This window comes from Spermophilus citellus, assembly GCF_964194105.1.
Source record: "Spermophilus citellus genome assembly, chromosome: 4".
NCBI lineage: Eukaryota > Metazoa > Chordata > Mammalia > Rodentia > Sciuridae > Spermophilus > Spermophilus citellus.
The window spans coordinates 184902102-184927612 of NC_138185.1; the positions used below are offsets into that span (position 1 = coordinate 184902102).

Below are 25511 nucleotides of genomic sequence, written 5' to 3' on the forward strand. Positions count from 1 at the left end.
TCTCTGATAAGCAGATACTAACACACAAGAAGGGGTGCAGGGAATAGAAGTACTTTGGTTTAGACAAAGGAAAATGAAGGGAAGGGAGGAAGGTTGGGAATTGGAAAGACAGAATGAATCAGACATTTTTTCCTGTGTTCATATATGAATACATGACCAGTGTAACTCCACATCATATACAACCACAAGAACGGAAATTTATACTCCATGTATGAATAATAGGTCAAAATACATTCTGCTGTCATGTATAACTAAAAAGAACAAATGAAAATTTTTTAAATATATACCTTCCAATTGATTGTAATCCTGTGTATTTTCCCTTGATAAAAGATTTTGCAACTATAACTTGTGTGGATACGATGCAAGAGGAAGAAGGTCATAAGCTTGATGATGCCTCAGTCCTGACCACCAGAAGTGATGAAAAACCCCATCCTTTTACCAATCCCCGATGGGCTACTAGAGTCTTTGCTGCTGAATGTGTCTGTAGGATAATTAACCAGTGTGAGAATGCAAGCAGTGCACATTTTGACATTGCTTTAGCACAAGAAATGAAAAAAAGGGATTCAAGAAGTAAGTGGCATAGTGATGTAAAGACGAAGAGATACACATAGAAATTCTGCCTGCTTATGGTTTTCATATATATTTTAACAATAAAGCCAAAAGATTATTTTTATCCTTCCAAATCAGGTATGAAGTTTGATTACAATATTTATGTAAGCTACCGGTTAGTACCTTTTTTAATGTTTAAATACATTTTTCATGATAAGCTTCTTAAATTTGCATTCATTTTTGATTGCACATGCAATGAGTTAAGTTTATAGAGAATGATCATATTCTTGGGAAGTAACGTGTGTTGGCTAGTTCCCAAAATGAATTTTCTGAATTGTAACTTTTAACAATTTTGCTTATAGTTTATTTCAGTGTCATGAATATTACCTAAAAATATTTGAACCAGTGTAAATTAAGCCTAATTGCAAGATCATTTTGACTTTGTTCAGTTTTATTTTTACCTACAAATGTGTATGTGTTCATGGTTTGGTGTCTGATTTTTAGAATTCATGTAAGCATATAATTATTCAAAGTCACAATGCACTTTTATGAGTAACCTAGTAATATTCTTTATTAGACAAAAGAATTACAAAGCAGAATGTTGCTGTCACCACTTGAGTATGAATTAGACATCTCTGATTTAATTATTATTTTTTTTAATATTTATTTTTTTTTTTAGTTTTCGGCGGACACAACATCTTTGTTGGTATGTGGTGTTGAGGATCGAACCCGGGCCGCACGCATGCCAGGCGAGCGCGCTACCGCTTGAGCCACATCCCCAGCCCTGATTTAATTATTTTTAAGCAAGCATCTTTTAAGATTTTTATTTGGGATGAGCATTGTGCAAGATATTTATCCGTGTAGAATTATTATGTCATAGATATTTACTGATTTCTGTGCTCCCAAACAAAATATTAGTGAGGTCTTGGGGATGTGACTCAGTGGGAGAATGCTTATGTAGCATGAGAAAGGCCCTGAATTCAATCCCAAGCACCACAAAAATAAATAAAATAATAGAATGGAATAGTAGTTGGCACCGACTACATTTCTCCAATGTGAGCTATAACTTTGTTCTTTGAATTAGTCTCAGATATATTCTGGGTAAAAGTTAGCTGTGTTCAGAAATATTATTGGAACATCTAAATAATTTTCTAATGCCTCTCCCCAAACTTTTGTACCAAAGGATGTTTTGTAGTCATAAGAGGAATTTTATAATTTCTATAGCTAGAGATTTTTTTAATATTCCCATGATTTGTGTATTTAGCAAGATATGTAAAATAAGATAATCTGGTGCATGTAGAGTCACACAAAGCTTTTGTTGTTGTTGTTGTTGTTGTTGTTTGTATTAGGGGTTGAACCCAGGGGCACTTTATCACTGAGCTACATTCCCAGTTCTTTTTAATTTTTGTTTTGAGACAGGATCTCACTAAGTAACTTAATTTGCTGAGGCTGCCTTAAATTTGTGACCCTCCTGCCTCAGCCTCCCAAGTCACTGGGATTACAGTCATGTACCACCATGCACAGCCACAAAGCTTTTTTTAAAGCAACATTAAGGTCCTTGGCTTCAATTTGATATAAAAAGAATAAATTACTGTTTAATTCATCAAAGCCCAAGGTCTCCTAAATACGAAGTAATGTACTTTTATCAGAAAGTCTGAACAAAATATTTATTGAGACTATTAGCATTCTTTTAAAGGATGCTAATTCTGCTTTTGGTTTTTTAATAACTGTATTTAATTATTTGGTTTGAAGTTTTGTGTGTATGCATTTGAGCATATTAAATTCAGCTTTAAAGTCTCAATTTGTTGCAGAGTAAAACAAAGCAGTAAATCAAATCAGAACTACTGAAAAGGGGCTGGGGATGTGGCTCAAAGCGGTAGCATGCTCACCTGGCATGCGTGCGGCCCGAGTTCAATCCTCAGCACCACATACAAACAAAGATGTTGTGTCCACCGAAAACTGAAAAATAAATATTAAAAAAAAATTTAAACAAAAAAAAAAGAACTACCGAAAAAGAAAGTCTATCCTATGAATTTTTTTTAATATTTATTTTTTAGTTGTAGTTGGACACAGTACCTTTATTTTATTTATTTATTTTCATGTGGTTCTGAGGATCGAACCCAGGGCCTCATACATGCTAGGCAAGCGCTCTGCCGTTGAGCCACAACCCCAGCCCAATCCTATGAATTTAAGGAAGAAAAATTATCACATCATAAATCTTAGTTCCAGCGTATTCTATTTCTTAATAAGGCATTTTTTAATCTTGTAGATGACTTTTTGGTGTTACATCTTGCTGACTTAATTCGCATGGCTTTTATGGCTGCCACAGATCACAGTGATCAACTCCGTCTTTCTGGCCTTGAAACACTGTTAGTTGTTATTCGGCGATTTGCAGCTATTCCAGAACCAGAGTTTCCAGGTCATGTGATTCTAGAACAATATCAAGCCAATGTAAGCACTTTCTCTTAGAAAAATTTTTAAATTAAAAACAACAATAAAATGTCTATACAACTATTTTGCATGTCACCTTTCAAATTATATAAGTGAGGATATTTCTCTTCTAACATATCACCAGTATCATCACCATGTAGAAAATACATACATTTGTGGAAGAAATCTGACAGCTATTAGTTTATAAAGTTTCAAGTACAAGCAAAATGGTACATAAAATAGGTATTTTATAACTTTAAGGATTAATTTTCATAATTAAAACCTTGGTAATATGAAGGAGTGGAGGATTTCAGAAATGAAATCTTATACAAAATGTCTGAATAAGTAATATAACACCAAATATCCAGATTACATTAAATCATTACTCCTAGAATAAATAGAATGTTATACTTAACATCCTTTTTTAAAAAAAAAATTATAATTTTTTAACTGATTGTGTTTGACTGGTACATTGTAAAAGCTAGAAAGAGAAAGGAAGATAACAAAATCCTTATCTGTCTTATAATCCTCTAACAGCATTCATCCAAGCATGTCTCTCATTATGATTTAGAGGCAAGTTGTGATAACTAGCAATTAAGGAGACCAGAGCAATTCACTAGTTGGTAAACAATCTTATCCCTTTTTCCCAGTAAGTAATGCTAGTGCATACTTAGGGAGAGAGCAAAAAGAAGGAATTGAAGTTACATGCAACTGTCATATTAGACTAAAATATTATAATTCAGCTTAATTGAAGGGAGAAATACAATTACAACTCATTTAGGCAGAAAAAGGAAAATTATTGTCAGGAATCTTTTAGTTGGCTCCACTGTCTTCTGCATGGCTTTATTCTGAGGTTTGTCTTTCTAAGTGAGATTAAGATGACTCTCAAGTGCAAAAAATAAATCCTCTTTTGCAGTTCAGAATTCATTGTTCTGAATTGCAGGAATACTATATCGAAGATAGCTTAAAGTGATGGGATATTGATAAATGAAAGGGTTGGTTCTAAGACTAAAAAGTTAATAAAAAGCACAGATCATGAGAAGGGGGGGGGAAATGATGGCTCTCTCAGTACCCAAGTTCTTTTAAAGAGACAGTACTACTTTTCCAGTACTCCCAACAAAAGTCTTAAGAGCTTTCAGTATACCGGTGTGGGTCCCTGGAGCACATGGACTACGAGGTAGGGGAGAAATAGTTCCCCTAAGGAAAACTAGGAATCCCATTATCTAAAAATAAGGGGAAATATGCAGAGCAGGCAAAACCAACAGGTGCCATAATACCTATTAAAAATACATGATTTTAAAATCAGGTTAAAAAGGAGAACTTGTGCTCTCTTATTGATGTTTGATTTGTCATATAATTTCTCTTCAGGTAGGAGCAGCACTTAGACCAGCCTTCACTTCAGAGACACCACCCGATGTGACTGCCAAAGCATGTCAGGTAAATGGTTAAAAAGACACAGCTTAAAAATGGTCTTAGGAAACAGATCAGTTAGTGATTGAAGCCATGGTTATCTTCTCATTGATCTCAACTTACCATTTTTCTTTTCTTAAGTTTAGAGAACTTCCTTTTCCTTTTTCATAATTGCATGGTAACCCTATCTATGAATATGTCATAATTTATTTAAACAGTTTTATATTGATGGACATATAGGGTTTTTGGTCTTTTGCTACAATATTATGATCTTATGGCTAGGAGTATGGTTCAGTGGTAGAGTGCATGTGTGAGGCCCTGGGTTTAATCCTCAGCACCACATAAAAAAAATAATAATAAAGTTATAAAAATGTTTTAGAAAATTATAAATGAGAGATTAAATTTTTAAAAATATTATGATCTTCTGCATAGGTCCTTTTTTGAGGGAACTGGGGGAAGGGTTCTGGAAATTGAATTGAATCCACACCCTGGCACGTGCTAGGCAAGCTCTCTACCACTAAGTTACACCCTTAGCCTTTTTTCTATCTACGTGATAGAGTAAAAAGGGTATCTCATAAGAGATTGAATTGGTATTTCAAATGAGGCTGAACATTTTTTTGATATGTCTAAGAGCCATATAATACACAGTCTTAAAAACTTTTCTTGAAGTGGATTGTCAAACACTTGACATAAAATAATTAAAAACAGGACTGTCATGAATAAATTAATTATAAACATAATGGAAAAACCTAATTTTAGTCAGTTCTTTCTAATCTTTTTTCTAAATCTAATTTTTAATCAGGTGCTGGGGATTGAACCCAGGGCCTCATGCATGCTACCTGAGCACACACTCTAACATTGAACTGCACCCTAGTGCCTCAGCTTTCTTTTACAGATTGTATTTACAAAACTTTGAGTGCCTTCAATAATCAGAGAACTGTACAAAATATTGTACTGAGTCTCTAATTTGTCATCACTTCATTATATGTGTTCTTATTATAAACTACTTGAAATCTTCTGTGAAGTGAGACAAAAAGTAATACAGACGCTCCTCAACTTCCAGTGGGTTTGCATATTGATAAACATATCATAAGCTGAAATACCGTAAATAGAATATGTATTTAACATACGTAGCCTACCAAATATCATAGATGTAGAGTGCCAGTTGATTTACGGAGTAAATCTCACTACTGTGAAACTGACTAGGAGCTATGGCTCCCTGCTGCTACCCAGCATCATGAGGGCTAGTGTTGTGCATATCACTAGCCCAGGAAAAGGTCAAAATTCAAAGTACAGTTTCTACTGATGCATACATATCACCTTTGTATCATTGTAAAGTCAAAAAAACATTAGGTTGAACCATGATAAGTCAGGGACCACCTGTGTATGAAGGGGAGCAAATGAATTTCTTCTAGAAAAAGAGAAGTACCATGATACCTGGAAAAAAAAACATAGACAACGCCTGATAATTTAGTAAAGTTTCTGCATTGCAGAATTATGAATAAATTTTGTTTTTAAAATTAAAAATACAGAGTTGCGGTTGTTCTTCAGTGGTAGAGTGCCCGCCTAGCGTGTGCAAGGCCCTGGGTTCCATCCTCAGCACCACATAAAAATAAATAAATAAAGGTATTGTGTCCAACTGCAACTAAAAAATAAGTATTAAAAAAATATATTTTCATCAAAAGAATCAAAATTCATTGGAGTCTTGGGATGTAACTCTGGTAGAGCATTTGTCAAGCATGTATAAGGCCCTGGGTTCAATCCACGGCAACCCAAAAAGTTCTTCATTGGAGTTTTGTATGTTAAGTACTTTATCTTTTAATCAAGTTACAGTACCACACAATGTCTAGTTTTAAATAGAGAGATGAAGTAGTCAAGATTAAGATTTAATTAAAAATGTTAATCCAAGCATTAAGACATGATTTCATAGTTTCATTTTTCCAAACTAGTAACATCTAAAATTCTTCAATTTATTTACGAAGCAGCACTTTTGTTTATTAAGTTGCATTGATTTCCTGGCTTACACTTCCTTCCCTTTTGAAGTGCTGACTTTGATCACTGTTACCAGCTGTATTCTATTGTGTATATCAATGACAAGATGGTTTCAGTGACTAGATTCCTGATATGCCATTGAGCTCTGCTAAACTCACAAGAGAAATATTTATTTTTAAATCTAACTTTTGATTTTCTCAAAAACCAGGTTTGCAGTGCCTGGATAGCAAGTGGAGTTGTAAGTGACCTTAGTGATCTCCGAAGAGTTCATCAGTTGCTGGTTTCATCATTAACAAAAATACAGGCTGGAAAAGAAGCTCTAAGTCACTTATATAATGAAAGTGCTTCTACCATGGAGATCTTAGCTGTTTTAAAAGCCTGGGCAGAGGTTAGTACTTTTTAATTTGTAACTGGAATTTTGGAATTTATTAATAAACACCTTAGGATATCAACTGAAATTAACTTTTATGAAACAGTAAATCTCCAGGCATGGTGGTGCACACCTGTAATCCCAGGAACTTGAAAGACTGAAGCAGGAGGATTACAAGATTGAGGCCATCCTCAGCAATTTAATGAGTCTCTAAGCAACTTAGCAAGACCCTGTGTCAAAATAAAAAGTTAAAAGGGCTAGGGATATGGCTCAGTTGTTAAGGACCCCTTAGTTCTATCCCCAGTACCAAAAAAAAAAAAAAGTTAACTGTAAAAAAAAAAAAGACTTCCAACATGACATTTACTTATATGTTAATTAACATTTTGATCAAAATTCAGTAATAATTCTCTTACCTATGTACAAGGGGGGTTTGATCCACCACACAGAAAAAAGAGTCCTCATTGTCTGCTGCTTTAAGCAGGAACAATTATGAACCAGAGAAAGGTCCTAATAGTCAATGAAAATAAACTTTTATTGAAGTCAGTTCTTGAATATATGCAACTGCTTGTATGTTCTGTCAACTCTATAACACATACTTTAATGTTTGTTAATGCTCTTTCATAGAATGACATTCAGATACTAAGTAGCAGTCACTCATTTTTAAGAATAAAGGAATCTTATAATAATATATTTACTTTATATTTATTTAATTTCTAATCAGGAGCAAAGTTATATCATTTGTTAGTTTACTATGGAAATTTTAACATACACAAAAGCAGACAGAATAGTATAATGAATATACATATAAACCAGCTTGAATAGTTATCAAACATGGCTAGTCTTGGTTTATGTATCATTTTAATGAATATATGAAATCAGATTGCAACTCAGAAAATTAGCCAACTGTACAAAAGGGTTTTCTCCAATAGTGCTATTTTAAGCCTTAAGGTTGTAAACTCTCAATGTTTGTTGTCATTTACTGTTGACAAGACTTTGGTTAGGAAGTAGTTCTGCCTACATTTAGTAACTGGATCTAAGTGTCTTTAACAGTCAACTTTTTATGCTTTGAAAGCATATGATTTTCCTAGAGAAAACAAATTCTGTAACCTATTTTATAAATAAGTCTTTGGAGTAGGCACAGTGGCACACGCCTGTAATCCCAGCAGACCAGGAGGCTAAGGCAGAAGGATCACAAGTTTGAGGCCACCTTCAGCAACTTAATGAGGCCCTAAGCAACTTGTTGAGACCCTGCCCGAAAGTAAAAAATAGAAAGGGTTGGGAATGTAGCGCAGTGGGTTCAATTCCCAATACCAAAAAAAAAAGAAAAAAAAAAAAAACAGAAAGAAGTCTTTGCTCATTGGTGTTATTTATAATAATTTAAGTCTGTGGGCTCTTGATTAAGCCCATTAACTCCTCTTATTCTTTCCTCAGTAAAATAAAGACTAACCCACATTCTATGAAACTGAAGTCCATAATTCTTCATCTGAAATCCTTAGAGCCAGATATATCTGGAATTCAGAATTTGGAGGATTTTAAGAAACTATTATGGTATATATTCTGTGTCTCCATCTGAGAAGTCTGGGGCAATTCCATAGACTCTATAATCAAACACATTAGTATATCTATATTACAATTTTTTGTATTTGTACTGCATTCTATCTAGACATTATACGTGAATTAAGTCAGTTTTGCCACTAGATTAGTTTATCATGAACTTATATTTTTCAGATTTTTTTTAGTGTTGCCGGTAAAGGGACAGTACATGTTATATATGTTATGTACAATGTTAATTGTTTACCATTCTGTGATCCATGTTAAATCCATTTATGGGGGCTGGAGATGTGGCTCAAGCGCTCGCCTGGCATGCATGTGGCCCAGGTTCGATCCTCAGCACCACATACAAACAAAGATGTTGTGTCCACCAAAAACTAAAAAATAAATCTTAAAACTCTCCCCCCCCTCCTCTCTCTCTCTAAAAAAATAAATAAATAAAAATAAATCCATTTATGTAAATGAATTTTAATGAAAACATTTTCAGTATTTCAGCTTTTCAGTTCAGAGATAGCTGCCTGAAGCCATATTTTGAGATTCATCCATTACCCGGCTTAGTGAGAAAGAGTGCTATGAAAAATTATTTGTAGCTATCATGTTTTTTTAAGTACACAGTGGTAGCCTATTCACCAGGTGTATCTTTTTACCCCAGTTTTGTGTGTGTGGTTACACATGTATGCCTCTGTATATTACAATACTTTTCAAATTCATTATGCTCACCTTTTCATCAGACACAAGATTTTACTGTTTATAAATTAATCTTTAACAGGTCTACATAATTGCTGTGCAAAGACATAAAAACAACAAGCAAACTTTGAAAACTACCAGCTATTCAGAAGAGAGTGTCAGAAATGGGTCAAATTCATCGTATGGACTGCTTGACTTGGTCTACACAGATCTTGACACACTAAGCAGACTCTGGCTTGCTGCACTTCAGGATTTTGCTCTTTTAACTTTGCCTTCAGAATTTGCTTCCCAACTTCCTGTTGATGGTAAGGAAGTAAAATAATTAGGTATTTCCTAGAGTGACAATAACTAACATTTCCAAAACTTCTTCTTTAGCAGATAACGTTTATCTGATGCATTTTCCTCAGAACAATTTTCATTCACAGGATAAGTCTCCAAGAGTTGCTTCAGAATAGACACCCAGGAGTTCATTCCTGAGGTCATAAGTCATGCATATCACCTCATAAGGTATTGCCAAATCACTTTCTGAAGTGATTATAACCATTTTGTATGCCCACCAACAACATGTTTCTATTTCTTTCCACCTTCCCAACATGATATATTATCATTATGATTATAAAATAGTATTTCATTGTTTTTTATTCCTTTGATGATCTTTTTTGTATATTTATAGTCTCTGTAAGTTGCTTTTTCCATAAATATCCTAATCATAATCTTTTCTTTGCCTGTTTTCTCTTTGGTGTTTGTCCCTTTCTTACTGATTCATTAATCCTTTTATATACATTTTAATACTGCTCCTTTGTAGTGTGTGTCTTATACATATTTTCTCAATCTTTAGCTTGTCCTTTTATGTCTTTAAAATTAATTATCAGTCACTTATGGTTTGTGTTTTTGTATATTACCTGATACCTGAATAAGACCTATCAGCTTTAAAGTTTTGCCTTTTAGGGCTGGGAATGTGACTCAGTGGTAGAGTGCTATAATTAGCATACATGAAGCCCTGGGGGGATCCCCAGCACCAAAAAAAAACTTTTTTTTTCCTTTTACATTTTAAACTTTAGTTAAACTGAATGTGTAAGTGTGGAAGGAGATAGGAATCTAATTTTATAGTAAGTTAGTAATGCCATTTTATGTGTTGGATATCTGGTAGCCACTCTTACTCTTCCTAATGTTATCTCAAAGCATCTTGGCTGTTATTGTCTCTTTATTTCATGATATGTATTTTAGATTCAGCCTGTTGAGTTCTATTAGAATTTTGATGGTATTTAACACAAAGAAATGTTAGAGTATTTAGCAAGAGCCTGTCTCAAAACAAATAATAAAAAAGGGCTGATTTGGGGGATGGGGCTATAGCTCAGTTGGTAGAGTGCTTGCCTTGCATGCACAAGGCCTTGGGTTCAATCCTCAGCACCACAAAAAAAGAAAAAGTGGGGAGAGGCGCTGATTTGGGATGTAGTTTAGTGGTAGAGTGCCCCTGAATTCAATCTTTGGTACAAGGGGAGAAGGAATATGTATATGTATGTGTATAAATACGTATTTTTGATAGTATAGCAGCATGAATGAATCTCTAAATATGTTGTAAGGCAGCATAAGTCTATTACAGACACATACATACTGTAGATATGATTTCATTTATATAAAATCTAAGAACAAGCAAAACTCACCTATCCTGATAAAAATTAGAAAGTAAAGCCAGATTCAGTGGTGCATTCCTGTAATCCCAGCAGCTCCGGAGACTCAGGCGGGAGGATTGCGAGTTCCAAGCCAGCCTCAGAAACTTAATGAGGCCCTAAGAAATTTAGTGAGACCCTGTCTCTAAATAAAATATAAAAAAGGGCTGGGGATGTGGCTCAGGGGTTAAGCACCCTTGGTTCAATCCCCAGTACGAAAAAAATAACAATCAGAAAGTAACTTCCTTGGGACTTGAGGGAACTGATAGAAAAGGATGGATGAGTGAATTTTGCAAGTGATAGAAATGGTCTTTATCTTGAAACAGAGAAAAGAGAAAATGTATTGTAAACTAATCTTTTATTTATCCTGAAACAGTTTGATTCCCTCTTTTTTAACTTATTTTTCTTTAGGTGGTGCTTTCTATACAGCAGAGACTAGTGAAAATGCAAAAATGCATTATTACAACTCCTGGGCCCTTATTCTCCATGCTACAGCCTTGTGGCTTACAAGCACAGGCTTTGTTGTTGCTGACCCAGATGAGGGCGCATCTAATCTCTCAAGGCCTGTGACACCAACTTCCATGTGTCAGGATTCATCATCTGGGGCTACAGTAAAGTCCCCTGAGGATGTCTACACTGATAGATTCCATCTTATTTTAGGTGAGTAAAAGAGCTTACAAGATGACAATGCCAGAGGGGTTTTTCTCCTTTTCCTCTTTCTTCCCCTTCCATCCTCCTTCCCTTCCCTTCCCCCTTTTCTTCCTTGAGGAGAGAAGGAAGAAAAGTAAATATCAATTTTGTTTATAAACTACAAGTTTATTTATTTATTTATTGTGTGTGTGTGTATAGTTGTTGATGGACATTTATTTTATATGCAGTGGTAATCGAATCCAATGCCTCACATATGCTAGTTAAGCCCTCTACCACTGAGTCACAACCCCAGCCCCCAAGTTTTTGGTTTTTTGTTTTTTAATTTTTAAATTTTATTTATTTTTGGTACTAGGTATTGAACCCAGGTACACTTAACCACTGAACCACATACCCAGCCTTTTTTTAAATTTTGAGACAGGACCTCACTAAGTTGCTAAGGTTGACATCAAACTTGCAATCCTCTTGCCTTAACCTCCTGAGCCTCTGGGATTCCAGGCATGTGCCACCACGCCCATCAAATCTTTGTCTTTTTGTTGTTGTTGTTGTTGTTGTTTTGTTATTTTTCTGTCCAAATTAAGCCTTGTACTATGCTTTGCCACATAGAGGAGTTATTCTCTTTTTTCTTCTCCTTTCCATATTTTCTATTGGCACATTATATTGTACATATGATGGGATTTGTTGTTGTTTTCAAATATGCATATAATATAACAATATAATTTGGGCAGTATTCCTTCCCAGCACTTCCAGAGGGGTTACTCTTTTTTTGGCAGGGGGGTCCCAGGGATTGAACTTGGGCACTTGGCTACTGAGCCACAACTGGCCATATTTTGTATTTTATTTAGATACAAGGTCTCACTGAGTTGCTTGATGCCTTGCTTTTGCTGAGACTGAGTTTTAACTCATGATCCTCCTGCCTCAGCCTTGCAAGCTGCTGGGTTTACAGGCATGTGCCACCATACCCCGGCCCAGGGGTTATTCTTCAGTTGTACCTTATTGCCTGTCTCTTCTTGTGACTGTCACCTCATTGTTAAGTATCAGTGAGAACTTTGATGTCACTGGGTAAATTTGTATATATTTTATAAAATTAAAAACTTTATTATATTAAGTCTAGAATTCTGTTGTAAGTTGGCTTCAGTATCCAGTCAAATAAATTATAGTAATTTTTGTATGAAAAAACGTCATTCTTTCCACGTGATTTTTAAAAGCTCCATGTCATAGCTACAAATGTTCTGAATTTCTCACTATATACATTAAAAATAGCAATATTACGAGGGACAATTCCCTGTTCTCAACAATTTCAAATTTTAAGAAAGCAAGCTTGCTGGGCGCAATGATGCATGCCTAGAATCCCAGCAGCTGAGGCAAGAAGATCTCGAGTTCAAAGTCATCCTCAGCAAAAGTGAGGCACTAGGCAACTCAGTAAGACCCTGTCTCTAAATAAAATACAAAATAGGGCTGGGAATGTGGCTCAATGGTTGAATGGCCCTGAGTTCAACTCCAAGTACCAAAGACAAAAAAAAATCAGTAAGATTTTTAGATTCATGAAGTTTAATTAATCCATTATTTAGCTTTCCCAGAACTGATTTTATTTTTTATTTGGTGATGTTGCTGGGATTGAACCTGGGGCCTAAGCAAATGTTGTACCAGAACTTCATTTAAAAGTGAGGTGTTTTGGGGCTGGAGTAGTGGCTCGGTGGTAGAGTGCTTGCCTCACATGTATTAGGCCCTGGTTTTAATCCTCAGCACCACATAAATAGAAATAAATAAAATTTTAAAAATATATCCATTGACAAACATACTTTTTAAAAAAAAAAGTGAGGTGTCTTTCTCTCTGATAAGTTGATGCTGAGCCATAATGGGGCAGATGGGGAGAATGGGAAAAATGGAGGAACTGTAATTGGGCAAAGGGGAGGAGGCATGGGGCAGGAAAAATGGTGGAATGAGTTGGACATCATTACCCTAGGTACTTGTATGACTGCACATATGGTGCGACACTATATTGTGTGTATACCCAGAGAAATGAAAAGTTGTGCTGCAGTTGTGTACAGTGAATCAAAATGCATTCTGCTGTCATATAAACCTAATTAGAATAAATAAATAAATTTATTTTTTTAAAAAAAGCAGAACAGGAGATACCTATAAAAAAAATGGGGAAAAAAAGTGAGGTATCTAAGATAACACAGTTTCTTGAATAAATGAAATAATTTTTCATATTTAATGTAGTTCTAAGGAAACAAACTCTAAGTTCAATCCAGATTATTGATGAAATGAAAATAAGTTATAGGGGCTGGGGATGTGGCTCAAGCGGTAGTGCGCTCGCCTGGCATGCGTGCGGCCCGGGTTCGATCCTCGGGCACCACATACAAAGATGTTGTGTCCGCTGAAAACTAAAAAAAATAAATAAATATTAAAAAATTCTCTCTCTCTCTCTCTCTCTCTCTCTCTCTCTCTCTCTCTCAAAAAAAAAAAAAAGAAAGAAAATGAGTTATAAAGGTAAATGATTAAATGAAGTAGATTTGTGATTCATAGCTGTTATTTTTTTATTCCCAGGTCAGAAACGACTAGATTCCTATATCCTTGAGCCTATTAAAAACTTTTCTAAGGGGTGGGGTTGTGACTCAGTGGTAGAGTGCTTGCCTAGCATGTGTGAGGCACTGGGTTTGATCCTCAGCACCATATGTAAATAAATTTAAAAAAAGGTTCATTGACAGCTAAAAATAAATAAATAAATAAAAATTGTTTCTGGGGGGCTGGGTGTGGCTCGGTGGTAGAGTACTTGCCCTGCATGTGTGGGGCACTAGGTTCAATCCTCATCACCACATAAATAAATAAAACAAAATAAAACTGTTGTGTCCATCTACAACTAAAAAAAATTTTAATTTAAAAACATTGTTTCTAGTGGCTGGGATAGCTTGATGGAAGAAAATGTACTTAGCATGTGCAAGGCCCTAGGTTCAATCTCTACCACCCCCCAAAAATAATTTTCTTTTGTTTCCAATTGCCTTAGGATGAGAGCTTTTTAAAAATAGACTTTAGGGCTAGGGTATGGCTCAATAGTAGAGCATTCTCTTGGCACTTGTAAGACACTGGGTTCAATCCTCAGCACCACATAAAAATAAATGAATTAAGTAAAAGCATTGTGTCTGTCTAGACTAAAAAATAAAAAACTTTATAGTTTTGGGGGATGTGGCTCAGTGGGAGAATGCTTGTCTAGCATGTGCAAGGCCCTAGGTTTGATCCCCAGCACTGGAAAAGAAAAAAAAAAAAAGAAAAAAGTAGTAATAATAGTACCTACTTCATTTCATATTATGAAAATTGAGTAAAATGATATATGCAAAGTATAGTGCCTGATACATGATAATCACTCAAATTTTAGTCAAAATAGAGTTGTGAAGTTCTACATACTAACTTCCCTAATACAATTTTATTGTAATTTGTGCATCTTTGAACAACTTAATAGCAATTAAGCAAATTGTACACAAGCCTAGTTGAAATTATTCTTTGTGTATATATAGATAACAAAATTTAAGAGACTTAACATTATTAATTTATGGGTTTTGGTCTTAAAGTCATTGTAATTTAATTTGTACTACCTTTTTGCTAAGTTTATTTGTATCTTATAAAAAAACAGGATATTATTTAACTTCATGATGTAAGAATCTCAAAAGCGGCCTCCTTCTCTTTTTGCTTCCTATAGGAATCAGTGTGGAATTTCTATGTTCATTGCGCTCAGATGCAACCATGGAAAGTATTACTGCATGTTTACATGCATTACAAGCCCTTTTAGATGTTCCTTGGCCCAGATCTAAAATTGGCAGTGATCAGGTGATTTCTCATTTTGGGGGGGCTTCTGTAGATCTCAAGGAATACAAATATGTTCAGATTACTACAGTAAGCAGAAATTAACACAAAAGTAAAAAGAGAAGTCATTTAAGATTACAAGGCACAGCTGGGCCTTGGAACCAGAATGCCATCAGCATGTGTGATGACCCAGGAGCTATCATACTTCTGGCTGCCACTTCGGTCTCTGCTTTTTGCAGTGATAGGAAGGTTCCATATTGAATTGTCCAGGACAGTAACTGCTAGGTATACATGGTATTCTTTCTTTGCTCTGTTTCTGTGAACCCCAATTTTTGCATTCACTTGTATCTTATGTTCAATTTTCCCAAGAAAGTATCTGATTGGGTCTTATAGTTACTATCCATTTTAAAGTATTCTTGTTGGCAAGTTCTCCTACCAGGTCTTTTCAAGAGACTGTTGTCTAGCCTGTAGGTGGAGTTGTGGCCGTGGTAAAATAATTGCTATACAAAGTGTGACTCTTTTTTTGCTGCTTCTCTCAAGGGTAAATATGCATTCAGCAGGCACTGTTAGCTTCATGTATTATCCAGTATATTAATTTTATTGCCATTGACTCAGGTGTTAAGGTAAACAGGAGATCTGATTTCCTCTCTACGTAGACTATTATTTAATACTATGATTTGCTAGGTTTAAAACATTAGCAGGTTCTTACCAGAATTGAGTTGGACATAAGTAAATCATAAACTCTGTGTGGTTTTCTCTATTAAAACAAGTGTTATAATGACAGATTTACTCTATTATTTTCAAATATAAAGGAAAGCAATCAGAGTAAGTAATAAAAAAGAGAAGGAGAAATGAAATAGTATCTCTGCAGTTTATTTTATTCTTTAAAAAAAGAGATCCAGGGGTTGAGGATGTGGCTCAAGCGGTAGCACGCTCGCCTGGCATGCGTGCGGCCCGGGTTCGATCCTCAGCACCACATACAAACAAAGATGTTGTGTCTGCTGAAAACTAAAAAATATAAATAAATATTTTTTAAAAATTCTCTCTCTCTCTCTCTCTCTCTGTCCCCCTCTCTCAAAAAAAAAAAAAAAGATCCATTTTAACGCTCTACCTCTCCTTCATTCTTCATTATTAGTAGAAACTTTAATGTAAATTTAATAATCTACATGTCAGCCTTTGTGTTCTTTAGTTAGGTTTCCTATCTTGTTTTGGAAATTTCCTTTCCATTTTTCCCAGTTTAGGACGTATGTGGAAATGATCTTTTGTCATAGTACCATCTCCCACAAAGATTGGACAAAACAGTCTGGAGTTGGTTTAATATTGTTTGTAACTTTATTACACTAACATCCTTATTTTTTATAAGCAATATGTCATATTCTCTTTTTCTGAATTTTGTCAAAATGACGTTTAACACTGGTATATTTTACCGAAAACAAAACACAATGATATATAATATCCTATCCACTACTTGTTTTCTATGATAGGATTTGGGTATTGAGTTGCTGAATGTGCTGCATCGAGTAATTTTAACCAGAGAATCACCTTCCATTCAATTGGCTTCACTTGAAGTGGTAAGGCAGATTATCTGTGCTGCTCAAGAACACGTGAAGGAGAAAAGACGAAGCGCAGAAGGTAAGTGTTAACCCTTAATGCCAAATGAATCACATAGCATCATTAACTTTTAAAGTATTACTTTATGTAGTCTTGATAATATATTGTGTATAGGATAAAAATTGAGTATCTATAGACATGGCTTTAAATCCTCTCATTCTCTTCTTCATGTTAGCTTGGATATTGTCAGTAGTCAAGCCATTATTCTTTGGGAAAAAGAGAACTTTAGCCAGGCACAGTGGTGTACATCTATAATCCCAGTGGCTCTGGAGACTGAGCAGGAGAATTTTGAGTTCAAAGCCAGTTTCAGCAATTTAGTGAGGCCCTAAGCAAATCAGTGAGACCCTGTCTCTAAATAAAACACAGAAAAGGACTGATAATGTGGCTTAGTGGTTAAATGCCCCTGAGTTCAATCCCGGGTATCAAAAGAGAGAGAGAACTTTAACAAAACTTGGGAGGAAAAAAGTCCCTTATACTGCTAGAGTGTTTGTTTTAGTTGCACCAGTGTACATGGAAAGAATTATTAATGTCTTGGGTACACAAACTGTTGTTTACACGTCCAACATGACTTTGTTAGATTTGTCCTTTAAGATTTCATTTGACCATAGAATCTCCTTCCATTCAATTGATTTCTACATATATTAGAAAATTCCATATAATCATAGCCAGGTGTGGTGACCCACACCTGTAATCCCACGGACTCAGGAGACTGAGGCAGGAGGATTCCAAGTTCAAAGCCAGGCTCAACAACTTAGTGAAGCCCTAAGCAACTTACGGAGACCCTGTCTCAAAATTTAAAAAAAAAAAAAATGGCTGGAAATGTGCCTCAGTAATTAAGTGCCTCTGGGTTCAGTCCCCTGTACCCCCCCCCCAAAAAAAAACGCCACTACCAGTACCTCAGGTGACAAACTCATTGTTAGCGCTCCAGCACTTGACCATTGAGCCATATCCCCAGCCCTATTTTGTATTTTATTTAAAGATAGAGTCTCACTGAGCTGCTTACCACCTCGTGAAGTTGCTGAGGCTGGTTTTGGACTTGAGATTTCCTGCCTCAGTCTCCTGAGCTGCTGGGATTAAAAGTGTGCGCCAACACGCTTGGCCATATTCACATTCTTAATGGAAAGAGGTTTAATAGGCAATATATAAGGGCTGACAAGGTTGTAAGGATTTTTTTTATCCATAACTGTGGAGAGCCATTCTGACACGTGATTGGGTGACTCCCGTTAAGGGCCTGAGGCGCTCTGGCTGTGTCGGAGCTTTCCCGACCCTCTCCTGATGAGAGAGCCCATCCGTGTGGGGGTGTGCGTGACCACTGACCCCGGAGACCCAATCACTGACCCTGACCTTGGAGTGCAGCCCCCCCTCAACCTTCATTGGATGGAATTCTCCCCTGAATTTCTTGTTCCCCTAATAAAAGGCTACTCCCAGGCGTGTTCGCTCTCTCTCTCTCCTGCTAGCCCAGAGTAATCCTCGCTGCCCTGCTGGGCGGCTGGAGGCGGGAACCAGGGAGGCGAGCCATCTCCGACCTAGCAATGTAAAATAAGGTACTGGTTTGTGTGTTTTATTTTGATCTCTTCTAACTAACTTAATGCCTAGAACCTCATTAATGAAACCACTGCGCAGGCCGCGTGGTAGACATAACTTTTTTAATACCCAAGACTAGCTATAAAATATGTTACCTAGGGGCTGGGATTGTAGCTAAGTGGTAGAACACTTGCCTAGCACATGTGAGGCACTGAATTCATTCCTCAACACCACATAAAAATAAATAAATAAATAAAGGTTAAAAAGAATATGTTACCTATACAGAAAGGAATTAAATTGTCATCTACCAGAAATAAAGCTGGCACAAATTATTTACTAAACTCTGTTTTTCCTGTTTTTTAGTTGATGATGGGGCTGCAGAAAAGGAAACCCTACCAGAGTTTGGAGAGGGAAAAGACACCGGAGGACTTGTGCCTGGGAAGTCCTTGGTTTTTGCAACACTTGAATTGTGTGTATGCATTCTTGTTAGACAGCTCCCAGAACTAAATCCTAAATTGACAGGTAGCTCAGGAGTAAAAGCTTCAAAGCCACAAATACTGTCAGAAGATGGAAGTAGATTGGTTTCGGCTGCATTGGTTATCATCTCTGAACTTCCTGCAGTGTGCTCTCCTGAAGGTATGGAATTTAGTTGCTAATCTTTTCCTCTTCCTCCTCTTTTTTTTGGGGGGGGAGGGAATGCCAGGGATTGAAACTAAGGGGGTTTAACCACTGAGCCACATTCCCAGACCTTTTTATATTTTATTTAGAGACTGGGTCTCACTAAGTTGCTTAGAGCCTCGCTGAATTTGCTAAGGCTGACTTTGAACTCATAATCCTCCTGCCTCATCCTCCCAAGCCCCTGGGACTATAGGCATGCACTACTGCACCTGGCCCTTCTCCTCTTCCTCCTCTTGTTTGTGTGTGGAGGCAGGAGGATTGAACCAAGACCTCACACACAAGCTAGGAAAGTGCTCCACCACTGAGCTCTGTCCCCAGCCTTATATACCTTAACACAGGATTTAAGACTTTCCACATAGCTCTACTGAGCTGTTGCTTTTTTTTTTTTTTTTTTTTTTTTTTTTTTTTTTGGTAACAAGAATTGAACCAGGGCCACTTAACTACTGAGCCACATCCCAGTCCTTTTTTATTTTTTATATTGAGACAGGATCTCACTAAGTTGCTTCAGGCCTTACTAAGGAGTTACTTCCTTTGCCTGATTGCTTCTGTGGAAATCCTAAACCCAGACGTATTTGTGTTCATCCTTGTTCTGTGCTGTTATCCATGCTATTCCTTGATCCAAAATTACTCTATCCCATAGGACTGGGGATTGAGCCTATCACTCAGTGAGGTGCTCTATCACTGACCTTTATCCCAGTCCTTTTATTTTTTTAGATAGTGTCTCATTACATTGCTTAGACTGGCTTTTCCAAGTTGGAATCTTACTGCCTCAGTTCCCTGAATCTCTGGAATGACAGGCAAGTACCACCATGCCTAGTTCCTCTACTTTATAAATTGTTTTCTTTCTTCAAAATTCAACTCCAGGGCTGAGGATGTAATTCATTGGTAGAACACTTGCCTAGCATGCTTGTGGCCCTGGATTCAATCACAACACCCCCCCCCAAAAAAAAAAAAAAAAAAGAATAGTCCAATTTCAGCCCTAGATCATCTGTAAAAGCTTCACTATTTAGCACATACTGAGTTTTGTTTATCAGGTATATACAGATTTTTTTTTTCTATATATAGATATGTAGCTTTTATCTGCCAATGACATTTTATGTCTTTGATTATTACTTATACATATATATATATATATACATATATTTGTATCTTGATCAAAACTAAATGTTGTCTACAAAAATCTAGCACATAACAGGTACTTAGTACTTAATATATACTTCTTAATTGGTAGCCATATTTCTGCTTAAATGTGTTATGACCAATTTGTATGCTATTTATTTTTAACCTCATGATTTTAAACTTCAATTTGAAAGTAGTGACAGTTATACAACATTGTGTACATACTCAATGCAACTGGATTGTACACTTAAAAATGGTTAAAATGGGGTTGGGGTTATGGCTCAGTGGTAGTATGCTCACCTAGCACACATGAGGCACTGGGTTCGATCCTCAGCACCACATAAAAATGAAATAAAGATTTTATGTCCACCTACAACTAAAAAATAAATAAATAAATATTTTAAAAATGGTTGAAATGGGGGGCTTAAGTTGTGGCTCAGTGTTAGAGCCCTTGCCTAGCATATGCGAGGCCCTGGTTTCAATCCTTAGCACCACATAAAAATAAATAAAATAAAGGTATTGTGTCCAACTACAACTAAAAAATAAATATTTTATAAAAGTGATTAAAATGGTAAATTTTCTTATGTTTTACCACAGCAAGAAGATAAAATAAATTTGTTTATCAAATACCAAATAAGATGACAGTGTATAATGATTTCATTGTACTGTCATGTGTAACTAATAAAAAAAAAGATGACAAATTCATACTGATACTAAGGATACTAAATGATACAATTTAAATATCTCCAGTTATACCTATCAAAATTTATTCCAGGGCTGGGGATATAGCTCTTTGGTAGAGTGCTTGCATGGCATGCATAAAACCCTGGGTTCAATTCCTGGCACCACAAAAAATAATAATAATGCAGCAACATCTGAGAGTGATAGCAAATAAAAAGTGAATTTTAAAAAAATTTATTCTAGCCTTAAAATCTTATGAGTTATTACAATTATCTTATATAATTATAATATTTTATGAAAAATAACTTGCATGTATGCTGGGTTTTGTGTATACTAAGCATACACTCTTCCATTGAGCCAATTCCAAGAAATAATTTAAAAGCTAGAAATCTCTGACACTATCTTATTTATTGATGACTTTTAGGAACTCTATATATTCATGTTGACTAAAATCTAGATTGTTTTTAAAATTTTATCTTATAGGAAGCATCTCAATTCTCCCTACTATATTGTACCTCACAATTGGAGTCCTCAGAGAAACTGCAGTAAAGTTACCTGGGGGCCAGTTATCTTCAACGGTTGCAGCTTCACTTCAGGCTCTGAAAGGAATATTATCTTCCCCCCTGGCCCGAGCAGAAAAGAGTCACACCGCTTGGACTGATCTTCTTCGAAGTGCTTTAACAACAGTTCTTGATTGTTGGAATCCAGGTATTAAGGCTCTTTGGAAGCATTTGTTCAGTTTGTTTAAAAAAGTGAGAGGAACAGTTTTTTGAGAATAAGGTATTTATTTGATCATGGTTGTCATTTTTACCTAGAGAAGACAGTATTATGTGTTTAGAAGGTATGTATACATTTTAGTATCTTTAACCTTTAATGCAACTGAATAACAGGGACTTTATATATTGTTGTGAAGGACCTTTAGATGTAGTGCTTATTTAAAATGTGAGTAGCAGGACACAGTGGTGCATACCTGTAATCCCAGCAACTCAGGAGGCTGAGGCAGGAGGATTGCAAGTTCAAAGCCAGCCTCAGCAATTTAAAAAGGCTCTAAGCAATTTAGACCTTGTCTCAAAATAAAACATAAAAAGGGCTGGAGGTAGCTGGGGGTGTGGCTCAGTGGTAGAGCCTAGCACGTGTGAGACACTAGGTTTGAGTCTCAGCACTGCATATAAATAAATAAAATAAAGATCCATTGACAACTAAAAAATATTTAAAAAAACAAAAGGGCTGGGGATGTAGCTCAGTGATTAAGCACCCCTGGGTTCAACCCTCTGTACTAAAATAAATAGATAAATAAAATGTAGTATGCTTCAACTTTTCAGTACATGCCATAAACTGAAAAATGCATAAGAGATACATTATACATGTAAAATAAGATAGGGCTGGGACTGGGGCTCAGTGGTAGAGCACTTGTCTACCAAGTGTGAGGCACTGTGTTCAATCCCCTGCACCACATAAAATAAATGTATTGTGTCCATTTATATTAAAAATAAATAAATAAGATAAATCTAACCCAACATCCCAGGATTTACTAGCTAAGGGACTGGACAAGTTACCCTGAGCTATAGTTTTCTCATTAATAAATCAGGATATTATGTTTTTATTTTGGTTTGGGGTTCTTTGTTTGTTTGTTAGATGGGCCATCACTAAATTGCCCGGGCTGGCATTAAACTCACTATCCTCCTGCCTCAACCTCCAGAGTAGCTAGGATTACAGATGCACTCACAGGGAACCCAATAATGATATTATGTTGCAGAAAATTGTTAGCACAGTAACAATGTATAAAAAGTATCTTGTTTATTACTTATCATTTATCAATAAATGATAATCAATGTTATTTTCCCCATCCACTAAATATTTTTATCTTATTGTTATGTGAATTTTGTGTGTTTTGTTTTTGTTTTTGTTTTATCTTGTTTTTTCAGTGTGGTGATAAAATCCAGAGCTTTGTGCAGGATAGGCAAGTGCTCTACAACTAATATACACCCGCAGCTCCAGTTATGTAATTTTTATTTTTAGTAGTATATTATAGTGATTATAAAAAGTCTTCAGACATACTTTATTCCTACCTTCCTTGTCCTGCTTATAAATATTACAATTTACCCAATTTGAGTTTATGGAAAAAGAAAAGAACCAGAATTAAGGTAGAAAGAGATTCAGAAGATAGTGCAGTCAGAGAAGTCAAAGAAAAGAGAGTTTTAATAGAGAGGGAGTGTTCAGCAGTATGAGATGCTGTAGAAAAGACAAGCAATATGGCAGTAGGACCCTGTTGAAGAACAAAGGAGAGCTGAGGAAAGGGGAAGACACACACAGGTTCCTCTTCATAGGAAAAAGAGAAACAGCTAAAGGGAATGAATAGGGTTAAGGAATTTCTCTGAAACTCTAGCATGAGTTCATATTTAATGGGGAGAAAAAAACGTAGAAAGGGGTCTGGAATTTAAAATACCAAAAAAGAAAGCAGTGTCCCTCTCTAAGCAAGAATAAAATTCACAGAGCATTTAGGAAGATTAATCTCTGCTGAAATAGGGGAAAGAACAGGAGGTTAAGTATGGAAAGTAGGGTTTTTATGTTGAAGGTTATGGAGAGCTTACCTCTTTGATCACAGACACACACACACAAATGGGGTTTTTGGTTGTATTTGAGGGAATGAGACTAAGACTGACTATTAAGAAATTTAAAGGTACCAATAATGATGTAAAACATTTGCTGTATAACAAATGCCTCAAAATTTAGTGACTTAAAACAGTAGACATTTATTATCTGACAGTTTCAATGGATCAGGGATTCAAGAGCAGCTTAGCCAGACGGTTCTAGCTCAGGGTCTCTCATGATATTACTGTTAAGAAAGCCAGAACACCAGGCAGAGAGGCAGTTTCCCAGATGGCTATTAGCAAGAAGTCTCAGTTCTTTACCACCCAGAATTCTTCCATAGGGCTACTGCTAAGGGAACTTTACATTTATTCTAGGGAAAAGAGTGGGAGTAAGCCAAACACAGTGGCTCCCACCTGTAATCCTGGCAACTCAGGAGACTGAGGCAGAGGGATCACAAGTTCAAAACCAGCCTCAACAACTTAGAAAGGCCCTAAGCAACTTAGTGAGACCCTGTCTCCAAATAAAATATAAAAAGGGCTGGAGATGTGGCTCAGTGATTAAATGCCCCTGAGTTTAATCCCCGGTACCAAAAAAAAAAAAAGAAAAAGTGGCATTAAAGAAATTTTGGAAAAAATGGAAAGAGGAACACAAAAGAACTTTATCTTACCAAGAATAAAAAGACATTTTTACTAAACTGACTGAGTATGTTGCAGTTTCAAGTTGCCATAAATAATGACTGAAATTAACTGTGCTGTGTGGGTAGCAATACAGCCACATGGTGTAAATAGTTTACTGTCTGGAATCAAACTGTCTGCCTTACTAATTGTGTAGTTTTGGGGGAAATGACTGAATTTCTGTTTGTAATCCATAAAATGGAATAAAGAAGCCAGGCATGGTGGTATATGTCTGTAATCCTATCTATTCCAGGAGTTAAGGCAGGAAGAATCCAAGCCATCCTCAAAAAATAATAATAATACTAGCCAGGGGCTGGGGTTGTGACTCAGTGATAGAGTGCTTACCTCGCACCTTTGAGGCACTGGGCTTGTTCCTCAGCACCACATAAAAAAAGTAAAGTTATAAAAAAATAATGATAAAATGAAAGCCAGGTGCAATGACACATACCTAAAATCCCAGCAACTCAAGAAGCTGAGGCAGGAGGATTGCAAGTTTAAAGCCAGCCTTAGCAACTTAGTGAGGCCCTAAATAACTTACTGAACCCTGTCTCAAAATAAAAACTAAAAAGGGCTAGGGATATACGGACATGACTCAGTGGTTCAGTACCTCTGGCTTCAATCCTTGGTTTCAAAAATAAATAAATAACAAAAAGGGGTTGAAGTTGTGGCTCAGTGGTAGAGCGCTTGCCTAGCATGTATGAGGCACTGGGTTCAGCACCGCATATAAATAAATAAGTAAACAAACAAACAAGTAAAGGTCCATTGACAACTAAAAAATATTTAAATTAAAAAAAAAAGGATTGGGGATGTAGCTCAGTGGTAGATTACCCCTGAGTTCAATCCCCAGAACCGCCAGAGAGAGAGAGAATGAATAAGAATACCTATTTCATGATACTCTCTGATGTAAGGGTTCAGGGTACAGTTAAGTACTTACAGCAGTGCTATAATTTTAACTTTAAATGTTACCCATGTACCTGTTTTATCTTAAAACTGCTCTGATGTCTAAAAGAAATAGATTCCACTCATTCATAAAATTTTGCTTTCATTGCTAGTGTCTCTTAGAGGTATCAGCCCAGGTATTATCTCCTCAAGGTTTTCTCTGACCACACAATATCAGTTAGTCTAGGTTGCTTTCTATGATTTGTTTGTTTGCAATGCTTGGGATGAACCCAGGGCCTCACACATGCTAGGCAAGCACTCTACCACTGAACTACACTCCAGCTCCTCTATGGGTTTCTTAATACAGTTTTTATATGCATGGACCTTATTGGTAGCTGGAAATTATTTATTGACTTCCCAGTTTATGGTATGGCTTCTTTGTAATTGTATTCTTAGTGCCTAAAAGAGGGCTGGCTGAAACATAATATTTCTTAATTATTTTATTTGTTGAATGAATGTGACCAGAGCTACTATTTATTTATGTCATTTCTTTACAATTAACAGCCCGTTCCTAAACAATTTAATGAGTTGAATTTGTCACACCCTTTCTTTTCAGATAACATTGATTTTTCACAATAGGTT

General features: G+C 36.1%; 2 protein-coding genes across 12 annotated transcripts in view; one reads left to right on the forward strand and one right to left on the reverse strand.

The window, feature by feature from the left end:
- Positions 1–25511, forward strand: part of HEATR5A (HEAT repeat containing 5A) — a 126740-nt gene that overhangs the window by 96665 nt on the left and 4564 nt on the right. For 9 of the 11 annotated variants that reach the window (XR_014021884.1, XM_081293446.1, XM_081293451.1 and 6 more), the window contains 10 exons: positions 331–570; positions 2819–3000; positions 4348–4416; positions 6590–6769; positions 9072–9294; positions 11071–11319; positions 15008–15135; positions 16596–16743; positions 18610–18882; positions 21208–21432. Coding sequence is in view for 10 of the 11 variants with exons in the window: in XM_081293446.1 (XP_081149572.1) it covers positions 331–570; positions 2819–3000; positions 4348–4416; positions 6590–6769; positions 9072–9294; positions 11071–11319; positions 15008–15135; positions 16596–16743; positions 18610–18882; positions 21208–21432 (1917 nt within the window). In the remaining variant the exon portion in view is untranslated. The remainder of the gene's footprint in view (positions 1–330; positions 571–2818; positions 3001–4347; positions 4417–6589; positions 6770–9071; positions 9295–11070; positions 11320–15007; positions 15136–16595; positions 16744–18609; positions 18883–21207; positions 21433–25511) is intronic. The other 2 variants (XM_081293453.1, XM_081293454.1) reach the window with 2 other exon arrangements.
- Positions 1–25511, reverse strand: part of AP4S1 (adaptor related protein complex 4 subunit sigma 1) — a 263488-nt gene that overhangs the window by 45023 nt on the left and 192954 nt on the right. The gene's annotated exons all lie outside the window — the stretch shown is intronic.